Here is a 13,750-nt window from a genome sequence, read left to right on the forward strand (position 1 = left end):
ATTGCTTGAATTCAGAATTTAAATGATTTCTGAAATCTCCATTCAACAGATTGAATAAAGTGTTAAATTTTAAGGATACTTTATGGATACGTCAGTCCACCCTTCACCGTGTTGCCGAGTTCTCAGACTGTTTCTGTTATGTAATCGCAACTGTCAATCTTAGCTTGATGCGCTAAACAAATTCGAAGTCTATGTCATCCAGTTCCAACTGGTATCTTTCTCATTCGAAGAAAGCCCAATTGGCTAGAGATATTGAAAAATGGAGACTGTGCAAATTGCATAAATTATGTATAGGCATCCTAGGCAAATCTGAAAGGTGAATTTTCACTGTTTGAAGCTGCAACAAAAGTTCTGATAAAATACTGATGATTACTGTGAGTATCCATGCATGTAGAGACAACAACCGGAATGTTTTACGTAGTTATCTGCTGACGACGGCCTTACCCCACGGTGCTCAAAAGTACAACGGATCAAATCAATGCGTTGATCAGCGCCCTGAAAATGCCAGTACCAATTGGCAGTGTGCAATGGACACACTAACCACCTTGGTAGGGTTCGAGCCCCATTTAAAACCTCTGCCATACTATGGGTCCGGCACCCGGCATTCGGGTATAAACCACAATCACCACGATACTCCCCGAGGGGCCAGTCCGCATGAGCAGGTAGGAGTCACGTCCAAGGGCTCCTGCTCCCCGTGGTACAAGAATTAAGTCTCCGGTCAGACTTCGTAGCCGAAACTACTACTAGTTGAGTTTCCATACTGCTCTGGACTCTTGGCCAGTACCTCCGTAGAGACAGTGGAATGAAATGTGGATTGGCGTTGAAAAGTCCAAGCAGGGAACTAACTGCTCTGGTTGTTGTAAATAATATTGCGAATTGCCGCCGAGTTGAAAGTCCATGCCGGGTTCACTCCGATTACGTCAACGTGAATGTTGGAACCGAATATTACTTTATCTCTTTACTTCGAATGAGTAAGTTGAATTTAGGCGATATGTAGTGGCTATCTGGCCGGTTCTTTATCGGAATTGACCCGGATTCTATCCTTCCAAGGGCTGTACTTTTGGATATCTAACCTCATTTGGAATTTCAGTATGACATAATGAATTGGTAAAGGAAAAATAATTTTTGCTGGTCCAAGATGTAAAATATTTATTTAATAAAAAACTTGTTTATATACGGTGTAGTATATATGATTATGTATTTTAAATGTTCATATATTGACATTGTATGCTACTTCATATACAAAAATATTCTTGGTTTGATTTGACATGAAGAAAAAAAATGAAACGTTAAACATTGCATACTAAATAACGGTATACAATAAATGAACGAGTTGCTTATGATTTCAGAACGCTTAAGCTCCAAAAACTGCAGCCAAATCCAAAATATTTTTGTTGTTCGGTGAACAAGCTTGGCGCACTGACATCTCCCAGGTGTCCAGTAAATGTGACAACGAGTATAATTTCGGCAATTTGGCAATGCGAGCTCTCAGTGCTTCCTGTACAGCTTTTAAAAATGGCGTAGTGGCATACTCGTGTTGAGCCAAAGCGCAGTTAGGCGACGCCATCGGGTACTCCTCTGCAATAAATTCGAGTTTAATAATCTGGTTTGTACTTCACACATAAATATACGAACCCGGTATAGTAACGGTAATTGGTGGAACACATGGTAATCKCTTGTCATCGAGGCAGCAAACTACTTTGATGGATTTGGGATTGTTTTGCGTAGTGCTGTCCAGTGTCAGCTTAAATTTCTGATCCAAGCGCGCTATTTCACCCTGCAGAATATGCGGTATCTCACACTCGTACTGAGAGGGCTTCTCGCACGTCCATTGTATTTTGGCCGGTGCGGGAGCGCTATTCGATAAACAAAAATTGGTCAATATAGTATTCATTTTATTTGCTTGAATTTACCATATATCAGTGCCGAAGAGTAACTCCAAGCAAGGACGAAAAGTGCGATGCAGCGTGTGATTGGCCAGTGGGCTTTGAAGTGTTGTATTTACAACTTCCATCAGAGGATTTGAGGATTTCTGCAGTAGAATAAAAATTGTATAATTAATATTTGTATGTATAGAAATATGTATAATGGAATACTCACACCAAATTGCTGACCCGTGAAATTGACTATGTCCAGTTTCTCAAGCGCTTTCTCGCATTTTAGCAGCGTTTCTAGGGGCACACGCTGATTTGGATTACTCAAAATCTCCAGTAATTTGCTCATTTTAGTGAATTTTTCGGTATCTGAAAATTATGGTAGAACAGTTAGTTTGGCTTTCGCGCCTTTTATGCTGTGAAATGAGACTTACTTGCGCCGTCAGTGCCGATTTTGGCCATCATGCGTTTGAGTGGTTCAATATACTTGGTTAGTTGTTTGTATTTCTCGCGATATAAGTGATCTTCTTGTGGATTGAAAGGGCTGTTGCTGGCCACCTGACCCGGTGTGTTGAGTGGAGCGCTGGGCGATTGACGCATTTGCCTTTGTGAGTTCTGCATGAGATTCGCCATTTGTGGACTTGAGGTCGGCACTAACGCTGGACTGGGTATCATTTGCGGATTTGGCATTTGCGACTGTTGTTGCTGCTGTTGCTGATTCTGTGCTGTCTGCTGTTGCTGCTGCTGTTGTTGTTGTTGCTGCTGCTGCTGCTGCAATTGTTGTTGGACCGCGGTCATGCCGGCAGGAGATGGGACAGTGCTTGGCGAGGGGCTCTGACGTAAGAACTGTTGTTGTTGACCAGGAACACCACGGTTAACTTGGAACATTTGACCACCTTGACCCATAGGCATGTTAGCTTTCTGCTGCATATTTGGCGCCATACCAATCATTTGATTCATACCACCTAATTGAAAAAGTACAAATTAAAAGTCAATAATTTCATTGGTATTAACAATAGTAGAATTGTACCTTGTTGCCCAGCATTTTGTGGCATGCCACCACCTTGTTGACCTTGTGGCCCACCCACTACATTGCCCGCATGCATCGGGCCGCCTTGGTTCTGTTGCATATTTGGTGGCATGCCCTGCATGCCTTGTGGCCCTGCATTTGGTCCCATCGGACCGCCTGCATTCATGCGTGCGTTCATCATTTGGTTGAGCTGTTGGTGATTCATGCCCATTTGCTAAAAAAAAAGAATTCTGTATCATGAAACTTTCGTATATTATTAAAATTATATACACTTCTTACCGCCATCTGTTGTTGTCCCATTTGTTGCATTTGTACGTTCATAGCGTTCACATTCATAGGTCCACCTTGCATTTGGCCGGAACCCATTTGCATTTGTTGCGCCGCGCTTCCGGGACCACCTGGTCCGCCGGGTCCACCACCGCCCATTTGATTCATCTGGCCGGACATTCCACCCATTTGCTGAGCATTGCCAACCATATGCGGCTGCTGTCCACCTGCATTACCTATACCACCACCACCACCAATAACATTCATTTGCATACCACCACCACCACCCATATTTCCACTCATTTGTTGCATCATCTGTTGATTGGGACCAGCACCCATGGGCATTTGACCACGTATACCCTGCATTTGTTGCATCTGTTGACCTGGTCGCTGCTGACTTAGTGTTTGTAATAAATTTGTCGCAGCAGCAGGACCTCCAGGGCCCATTTGATTTGGATTGGGACCACCAGCCATTTGGGCATTACGATTACCTTGGCTAGCAAGTGTTTGGAGCGCGTTTAAGGGGTCTGGCATCATACCTTGCTGGTTCATTTCGGTATTTTGTTGCGGCGGCGGTTGTGTAGGCTTTCCTGCGTAGCCAATAATTTTAGAAATGAATAAATTAGGCAAAAATCACAATACACTCCGTCATGTGTACGTGTACATTCATGTGTGTATATGTGTAAGATAATTCAATGCAAATACTCACTTTGCGCCAAATCTTGAAAATGCATAAAAAGCTTCGCCACCAAACCCATGTATTCCTCCTTGCTGCGTGACTTCTTGAAAATATGATTTTCCATAACACCAGCATTTTTGGTAGGATCCGTCGTTTGCAGTGCCTGATTTCTAAAACGATTATCACAGTAGAAAAATTTTATATACACAATTTTCACGAAAAACAATTTACATCTTTGCAATCATGCTCTGGCGAAATTTTTGAGACGGCCATTCTTCTGCCATTGCAATATATTTAAATTAATAAAGCGGATTTTTTTTTCTATAAACTTTCACAATAGATGAACAAAAGTTGCTGTGACAATCGAATGTGTATTTTCAAAGGAACAAGTAATAATGGAACACAGCTGTCTTATCGATGGTTTGTTGTTTTTAGAAATTCTCTAACACCGGTTCTTTATTTATATTTAAATAAAATACTATACAAATAATAAAAAAAAATCACGAAAAGATATTTTAATTCTTTATTTTACACAATTAATTTGTGAAAAGAATTTTTTGTTTACCACGAACAGTGGCCCTTTACGTTATCTATGTCTTTACGAATGAATTGCTTAAACCAAAAGCAAAATATTTATATGTAAACAAAGAAAGATGGCGGCTGTCAAAATACAACAGTGCACTGATGTGTTGAATACAATGTTCGCGACAGACTGCAAACGACATCTGTCAAATATTAAAATACACACGTTCTTATGGACGGACCTATTTTGACAGCTGCACGACTACACGACTGCAGGCCGACAGTTGTCGTTCTCGCTAACTTCATGTGAGGAACACAATGCTCGCGACAGACTGCAGCAGCACGACAGTGAACTGAAAATGGCGTTGTGAATCCTTCTACATGGACGTTTGTGAGAGATCAGCAACATAACAATGGTCGGCATGTACACAAAACAACGTAGTTGTCCATTTTGCTTGTACACAATTTCGTTGTGGCCATATTAATTGCAACTCAATGAAATTTTAATATTTTGTTTAAAGTGAAATTTTTTATGCAAAAAATAAGTAAATAGGTGATTTTATTTATTTTAAATTAACAATTGTTACTACAAATGTTATAATGCAGCTATTTTATGCTTTTATTCGTAAAGTAACGTCAGGTTTGTTAGAGCTTTGAATAATTTTATATTTTACATTTTAGTGGCATCACCACTCTTCCTCAACTCTCTACTGTCAACTCTACTATCGTTGGCAAATATAAAAATATATTGAAGTTAGCGAGAGCGACAACTGTCGGCCTGCAGGCTTGTAGTCGTGCAGCTGTCAAAATAACTGTGTCCTTAAGAACGTGTGTACTTTAATATTTGACAGCTGTCGTTTGTAGTGTGTCGCGCTGTGTTCAGCACTTTAGAAATGTATTTAGATACTTAGTGATGCCAGATTGCAAAAATTAAATAAAAAAAACTTGTATTTCAATTAAGCTATAGATAAAGTATCTATTTTCTTTTTTAAATCATAAATTCGATTAATCTATGAAAAAATATATTTACTATATACTAGTATACACATAATTTTATTGTATGAAGTAAAGTTAGCTACAGAAAACGAAATTAATTTTCATTTTTCTGAAAAATCGCTTGACGCGGAATAATAAGTTCTTATACAAATTGATGTTAGTATTATGAATTAATTATTTCATTTTGTATTAATTTCTTTTGTTTCAATTTGTTGTTAAAAAGTTGTCGATTTGGAATATCGCGTCAGCGTAAACATGCGCTGCTGAACGCTCTTTTTTTAGGTACGCCAATAACTAGAACTATGTGTGTTGCACGGTCCGGCAGCGCTTAAACAGTAATTCCTTAACAAAATTTTAGCCACTCGAACATTCTAGCAGTTACCAATTTCCTTGCCTAGCTGATTCTGTTATGTGCTGAATAGATGGAGCGACAGACTTCAAGCGACATCTGTCAAATATTAAAATACACACGTTCTTAATGCCCGGAATACATAAAGCGCAACAGACTGCAAGCGACATCTGTTGACGTCTGTTTGACAGTTGTCGCTTGCAACCCTTTTTGCAGAAGATATTTACGAAATAAGAGGAAGAAAGGAACTCAACATTACAAATAAAAAAAAATAGGGTAACGTCGCCCTAAATTTTATTGTAATTAAAATATAATAATGTTAACGCTCACAAAAAATTATTTCGAAATTATAAACTCAAAAACTCTCATATATACATATGTATATGTAACATGTACATAAGTATGAATAGACTAGAAGTACAAATTTAACTCTCATAAGATTTTACTGCAAAATGTCATAACCAAGGTCGGAGTAGATCATTATTAACACGCCATATAAATACCCAATAATTCCAGGCATCTATAATCTTTACTTAACATAATGAGGGGCCGTTACCTCAAGATGTAGGGAGCTCCGTTCTATTGCATTGTATTGTTTAAATTAATTTCCACATATTTCAAGAAAGCGCTTTGCTTTTTGGTGATTAATTACATTTCCATAAAATAAATTAGTGGTTGCTCTATCCTCAAAAATTTTTTTCTGATTTTTAATAATTCTTTATAAATCGTAATCACTTTTTACGATCTCGCAAAATCTTTCTACAGAGTATATTAGATTTGTTTAACTAACGGTTGTTTGCATCATCTAGAACTAAATATATAAACTATATATAAATATAGAATTATATAAAATTATTAAGGAGTTTGCTTCAAATTCGGTGTTTCCAGTGGAATCACGGCCACGGAATCGTTGAAATATAGCAGAAGTATTTTGGGAATTCTACTTTGTCACGAAATCATTCAGTGAAGGTCGTAAATTCATGGAAAACTTCCTAATGAGAGTCGTCATCCAACAGAGGTGGATAAGTTAAAGAAACAGTGCTTAAAAATCGATAAGCTGGTATCAGACAGAAGAATTCCAAATTCGCTAAAGGCACAAAAGGCCGTCCCAGCCGATACTTATAATAGGTGGTATGAAATCTTGGGGTAAAGGTTGCATGCTTGGCTCAGGGGCCTATTTTGAGGGCGATAACAAAAATATTTGTGTTGAAAAATGTGAAGATTTAGTCTTTTGACAGTTTTGGTCAGTCGGACTTAAAAATTTTAAAGCGTTTTCTCCACACTCTCATTTTCAAAGTCAGCCTACCCATAACTTCAACCTGTACCGATCGTTTTGAAATTGTAAACACTATTTTTTATTAATAATTTAAGATTTAACGATACGACATGGAACTACCGCTACATGGTTAAAAAAGTTTATTTTACTACTATTTTCCACATTGGCAACTCTATGACGATATCAGAGAGAAATGACAGCACTAACAACACGCCATGGCACTCTTTGAGCGCCATTTTTACTATTTCCCTTTTAACTTAACGGTATACCGGATGTATTTGTGTGTGAGTTGATTGCATAGAGCACAATTCACTCTTTCATTTAATTTTAGGCATTTTCTTTTACACACATTTAGTAAAGTATAGTTTTTAGGTGGTGATTGATGAACGTTTTACGCCGCTCCACACTCATTAAATGCTTAACAGTGCGCTAACGTTTAACGTGCATGTTGTTGTTGCTACTGCTACCTGTGTTAACGAGCGCTCCACGACGCGACAACGGCTATTGCAATTTTCGTTGTCGTTGCCGCTGCCGCTGCCAGCTTGTTGGATGATAGCAGCACAATTGTCACGACATTCGCTCCTCGTTCGTTTGCCGTGGCGCATCAGCAGCAAAAACGTTCGTTCGCTCGTTGTTCATTCGTTTATTTCGATTGGTTTGCTTATTATTTTACTTGCGCTGGTATTGTACCGTATAATTTGCTGACGTTTGAAAATTCTGATGCGAGAAATATGTCGCAGTTAGAACTCCAAACAGAAAAGAAGTGAAATATTTGCAATTTAAGTTTCGGCAGCTTGCGAAATACACACACACACACATCTACATAACATATCCAAACAAATAAGCGCTCACCTTGAGGTGATGGCAGAAAAGTAGAAAAATCCGTGACAACGCGTGTAGATATTAGAAAAACTAAAACTAAAGTTAAAAAAAATAAAAAAAAAAATAACAAGAACTAAAATATAGGTGCGTGTAATTGTAATTGTAATTGCGCTCGGTTGTTATTTGTTGTTTGTGCGTTCGGTATGTGAGTGGAAATGGAAAATGATACAAATCGAATTGAGCAGGCGAAAAGGTAAAAGAGGCAAAAAAGCAAAGTGCAAAGTTTGCGAAAAACAATATTAAAATAGAATTTAAACATAAATATAAGCACAATAACGCATGCATAAAATGAAAACACCAAGTGGCTGTTTCACAACAACAACAGTCGGCGTCGCCGTAGATGCGCTGTTGTTCAACTGATTTTCAGTTGGATGGGAAGGGGTGCCGTGTTGGCGACCAGTGTAAAAAAGAGCTGTCGCACAAAGTGCAATGTTGAAAATTCAACTTAAGTTTCAAAATGAAATAACACCAACAATAGCAACAACCACAAACGTATAGCAATCAACCAACAATAGCTTTAACAACATAAGAATATTTAATATTTTCAATTGCCATCAACGCAATTGCATTTATGTAAAAAAAAAAAACAAGACAACAACAATATAACGGTGTGCCTACAGCAGCAACAATAGCAGGAGTACAAGAAACACTTTGTTTAGCGGTGATAGTAACAGCAACAACAATAACAACACTGGGGAACAAGCAGTATTTGGTCGAACACGTGGGGTGGTGGACGGGCGTTTTGGGGTGAAACCGCAACCAAATAGGTAAGTAACAAATTGGGCAACAATTTCCCCCAACTACAACGGCTGTTCAGCATTGAGCAGTGCTGTTCGCTTGATTAGGCAGCCCCACGGCGTATAGCGCTTTCTGCCGACCAATAATAACAACAGCAGCGATAGCGGCAGTGGCGGCGGCAATACACATTTGCATACATACACATTTTTTTTCATGTGCAAATTGACAATATTCGTATCTATCGACCGCCAACAGCGTCGGCACTTTGGCGCTGCTATGCTTTGCCTTTGCCGTGCTTTACATACAATTACCTACATATGTATTTACCGAAAGTATATACATTTATCTACATACATACATATGTATGTAAATATGTAAATGAGAGGTTTCGGTGCTGCCGTGGCTTGTGGTAATTTATTGTCGCCGCCGTTACCAAACTATCTTTCTTTCATTTCTTGTTGTGTGTTTTTCGTTTTTCGTTTTTCGTTTTGCTGATTTCGCTTTTATTTTTTGTTTTCGTGCACGCTTTGCTCTTTTCACCGTTGCCATCTAAGTATTTATGTGCTGAGCGCTGGCATGCTATCAGCTTTACTATCGCAAAGTCACCGCTAACAAACAGTGTGGCAAAATACAATAAATATCGAAATGATTACTATGCGCCGAAAGTGCGTGCTCAAACAATATTTCTTTTAATGACAAATAGGTTAGAAAAAGAAAATTAAAATATTATTATGACCCAAGTATTTGCTAACATTGACCTTCATACTTTATCTTTAAGAATGTTCTTACCAAATATATTTGTATGTATGTAGGTGTGTACCAGAACAAAAGCAAGCGCAACTGCTTTCAATCGGTAAAATAACTATTTCAAAGACTTTTTACACCTCTTCGAAACAAAAAGAAGTGACATGCTTTAATTTAATGGCATGTAAACAAAGCGATAAACGAGTACATAACCGCTAATGTATTTCGCGTGTGTGTGTATTTCCACCTTGCTAGACTTTATTTTCTTAGAAGTTTTAACTCAGTGGGAATATCTGTACATACATACTTACATATTATACTATATATGCTAGAATATACATATACATATGTAGTTAAACAATAAAAATATTGTATAAATTATAAATAGAAATAGTATATATATGCAATTAAAAGGTATACATACATACATATGTACACCACATTTAAATTATTTATAATAATATTACTATGTTTACAACGAAGTTCACCTATAAACTATAGCGATTAGCTTAATGTGGTTCAATAAATATGGAGCTGAAGCTGCTTCCAATCGCTTGAATCATGAAAGATTTGTTGTTGCCGGCAGCGAAGATTGTTAAAAGTCAAGAAAAAAAGATAACTACGATTCCATCGAACCCTTGACAGGTGCATTGCTTATAAAAGGATATTTATCATGATTTTGATAGGTCAGTTTGTATACAGCTATAAACATATCGTCACCTGAAATGCAAAATAACGTATCATAAAAAATTCGAAATTGAGTATCTTATTGATTAGGATTCACTACTTCAAATTACATACATAATAGTAAGTTTGTCCAACATTTTCGGGTTCTGCGCTCATATATGAACCAGTTTTAACCGATATTAAAGCTTTTTTTTACTCTTGTTCCATTTTATGTCGTGTTTCATTCACGCCACTGTAAATTTTCGAAAATGTTGTTACGTTATTTTGCATTTTAGGTGACGATATGTACATATGTATGTATATGCTATATTGGTCCGATCTGAACAATTTGTTAGGAGATTGACCATTGGCTGTGGACAAATGTTGTAACAATACATATGTATGTATATCGTAAACTGTTCCATACAAGAACTTCATTGTGATCGTTCAATTCGTATGGCAGCTATATGCTATATTGTACTGATATCTTGGAGCGAAAAGAACATCTACAAAATTTCAGATCGATATTTTAAAAACGGAGAAAATAGTTCTCATATATGTATATGTATGGACTCAGCTCGCCCGCTGACCAGTATACACTTGTATAGGTATGCATTTTATTGCATCTCAAACGTTTATTTCTGGGTGTTCCGAAGGCACTGGTTTGGATGCATAAATGTATACATAAATATGTATACATGTGTGCATATACATACTTATGTTTATTTTTCTAAAGCATTATGTTTCGGCGCAAAGTCAACAGTATTGCAGGCCTAAGACCTCGGAAATAACAAAGTATTTTCCATATTTCAAGCATGTGTACATTTTGGTGTACATACATGTATGTATGTGTACACATACTTATGTATAAATATCTGCAATATGTTTATGCGTTTAGATGTGTGTCGTTAATGCATGTATCTACATACATACATACATATGTGTGGCTGCGGCATGGAAAAACAGTGCTTCTGTGATAAGAGTATAATGAAAGGTAAAAGTATACCTACAAATTGCGAAATGTTTACAAATATTTTTAAAGATTTAGTAACGGAAAGTGAGATATAGTCACAACAGGTTAATGTACAGAGTACATTGTAATTAACAAAATTAAAAATGTGAGCATATTTCATACCACTAGAAAATGCAACCATATTTTTAGAATTTTTTGAAAAATAATTTATTTTTGAATTAACTTTCTTTTAATTTACATAATTCTTGAATCAATAACTTTTTTCAAAATATTGTCAATTTTCGGGTTTCAGTTTGAACTACAACCTACTACTTTGTTACCGAACGGGATCGGACTATAGGGTGAAGGGTGTTATACATATGTATGTGTGTGATTGCAAGGAGGTGGTTAGAGTCATGCGGGTACTCGTTGCCTGCTGGATATACCTACATACATATGTATATTTGATCGATTGTGGATAAGTAGGAACTTAACCTGCTACAATATCCAGAGCGAAGCTGCACAATGATCATGCTTCATTCTCGCTGCAACTCGAGATCGTCGTCTGCAATGGGTGCTGGTTTGACAGCAAATACGCCATTCACTGAGAGGGAGTTGGTGAAGGTGTTCATGTTGAAGTTAATTGTGTCCGAAGTCTGGCGTATTATCTTATATCGTGGACGTTGTTGAGGAAGGATCTCTTGATACTCCTTGAGAGAAATACTTTTCCAGCGAGTCACTTTGTGAGTATAAGAAGATGAGTGATCCGAAACGTTGAGACCCATAACTTGAAAATGGTCGTGTGTAATTTTCTACTTAAGCTTTCTTACTTTTACTTACTCTAAGGCAACAATAGAAATTTTTTGTTTGCTGCAATTTCTCGCTCAGATCAAAGAAATTTCATTCCATTTAGTACGTAGATATACCCAAAACAAAATACTAAATAACAACATACATACATACATATATACTTAACACACTGAAGGCAAAGTTCTGTTTGCCTTTGTGTGAAAAACTTACTTTAATTAATTAGCGTTAATTATGTTAAAAAAATGTGATTGATATGTTAAAAGAATGACACCATTCCACCACTATTTGATTAAAAAACGGTTTGTCATGTCGCAGTAAAGCGCGTGCGTAAGCAGTTAGCAAGTATACAGTTTAGCATTTCCAGACTTGGTAGATATATAAGTGCCTGTACATATGTACATACTTACATATATACGTACATACATACATAAGTGCATATGTGCATATGTTGTATACCGTAATTTGTTTTGTTTTCTAATTTATACTTTGGTTTCCACCGTGCACGGCACAACAGAGCTTCAAGCGCTGACGTGCTGAAGTGGTGCAATGCGCGCTGGGTGTTTGATTGCCTACTCGCTGCACGCCGCAAACACCGTTCGATATGCGGCGCGGCGCATCGCGTTCGTGGCTACTGCGGCGCCGCCACACTGCTACGTGCTCCACATTTTCCCCTCCGTTGACTCGTGTTATAACATTTCCATGTTACTTAAACGCATCCTTTTGTCTTTTTTGTTGTTGCTTTTAATTTTTTTCTTTTCTCTTTGCTATTTGCTGTCTGTACTGCCATTATTGCTGTTTCTACCGTTGATTGTGGCGTGCATTGTTGCTACTATTAATGCTATTATTATTATTATTGTTTTTGTCGCTGTTCGTCAATTTCGTACTTTGACTGATTTGCTTGTTGTTTTGGCGTAATATGGTGATGCGCGTGCTTTGCGTTGTTTATTTTTGTTGTATTTTGTGCTTTAACTTTGTTTGTGCTGCCTCGTACGTGTGCAGTTGCTGCTTGTCATTGTCGCGTAAACGCCGCTGTCGCCTTCATTTCACAATTTTCATTTAAATTCTCTGATTTTTTCGTACTGCTTCGCATGTAAATTGTGTGCCTCTTTCGCCGTTACGTGGCGCGGTTGGTCGGTCGCTGCAGCGCCCGCTTTACACAACGCTCCCTCCACGAACGCGCTGTCACTCGAACGCCAGCAGCGCCCGGCAATCGTTTTAGCATTCGCTACGCGCTGCCAATTGCTATTGTTGTTGTGTGTTCGTGTGTTCATTGGTTTTTATAGGCTGCAGTTTTTGTGACATTGTGCACCGCACCGCTTTGCCCTAACCTCTACCCTTCACCTACGTACATATGCACATACCAGCTCATACATGCGATTGCATCAAACGCTCTGTCAGCCGTCAAGTCAAATGCTCACGCTTTGGCTCTGCATTTACAATTCAGAGGTTTCTGTTTGTTTTTTTTTTTTTTTGCTTTGGCGGCGTCGGAGTTTCGATTTGGCTTGGCTTTAGTAATGATTTTACGAGTGTGTTATGTTGTTCTTATTTTCTTATACGCTGTTCAAATTCCAGCTAATGCGTGTTATCAGCTCTGGCGTATATCGTAATTGTCTTTTAAATTGCTTCTGCTTTTTTCGTTGTTGTTGTGATAAGCTGTGAGAATCGGTTATACAACGATCATTTAATTTAAATTCATTTCCGCTGGTTTATGCCCCCTTGTCCACAAAAATTGTGTATGTAAATGAAAAGAACTCCCACTCCGTATGTACATATATAATATATGTACATATGAATATGTCCGCGTATGTACATACATACATGTAAATATGCACATACTTAAGTGTCTCTACTCGTGCTGTTGCCTCCTCGTTCGCAATTTTTCCATTATTCATTTTTTCTACTTAATATCTTTTCACTTTTATTCTTGTTATATATGCGCATACTTATTTGCCGATACTTTTGTCG

The 13,750-nt window shown here is 37.8% G+C and overlaps 2 protein-coding genes across 4 annotated transcripts in view; one reads left to right on the plus strand and one right to left on the minus strand.

The window, feature by feature from the left end:
• Positions 1–1,174: 1,174 nt before the first annotated feature.
• Positions 1,175–4,337, minus strand: LOC108969348 (mediator of RNA polymerase II transcription subunit 15). Of its 2 annotated transcripts, none has more exons than XM_018933999.1 (9): positions 4,082–4,337; positions 3,881–4,020; positions 3,184–3,761; positions 2,905–3,118; positions 2,309–2,839; positions 2,101–2,243; positions 1,914–2,032; positions 1,636–1,856; positions 1,175–1,578 (listed from the first exon to the last, which is right to left on the minus strand). In XM_018933999.1, the coding sequence occupies exons 1-9, from the start codon at positions 4,132–4,134 to the stop codon at positions 1,355–1,357; spliced, it is 2,223 nt and encodes a 740-aa protein (XP_018789544.1). In that variant the 5' UTR covers positions 4,135–4,337; the 3' UTR covers positions 1,175–1,354. The 2 variants fall into 2 exon arrangements, with proteins under 2 accessions (XP_018789544.1, XP_018789543.1); XM_018933998.1 differs by having other exon boundaries at positions 3,184–3,770.
• A 3,626-nt stretch (positions 4,338–7,963) lies between these two features.
• LOC108969379 overlaps positions 7,964–13,750 on the plus strand; it is a 35,869-nt gene continuing 30,082 nt past the window's right edge. Inside the window, exon 1 of one of the 2 annotated variants that reach the window (XM_018934058.1) lies at positions 7,964–8,642. The gene's annotated coding sequence lies outside the window, so the exon portion shown is untranslated. The remainder of the gene's footprint in view (positions 8,643–13,750) is intronic. The other variant, XM_018934059.1, reaches the window with a different exon arrangement.

The sequence above is a fragment of the Bactrocera latifrons genome, unplaced genomic scaffold (genome assembly GCF_001853355.1).
Source record: "Bactrocera latifrons isolate USDA-ARS-PBARC rearing strain unplaced genomic scaffold, ASM185335v1 scaffold_25, whole genome shotgun sequence".
NCBI lineage: Eukaryota > Metazoa > Arthropoda > Insecta > Diptera > Tephritidae > Bactrocera > Bactrocera latifrons.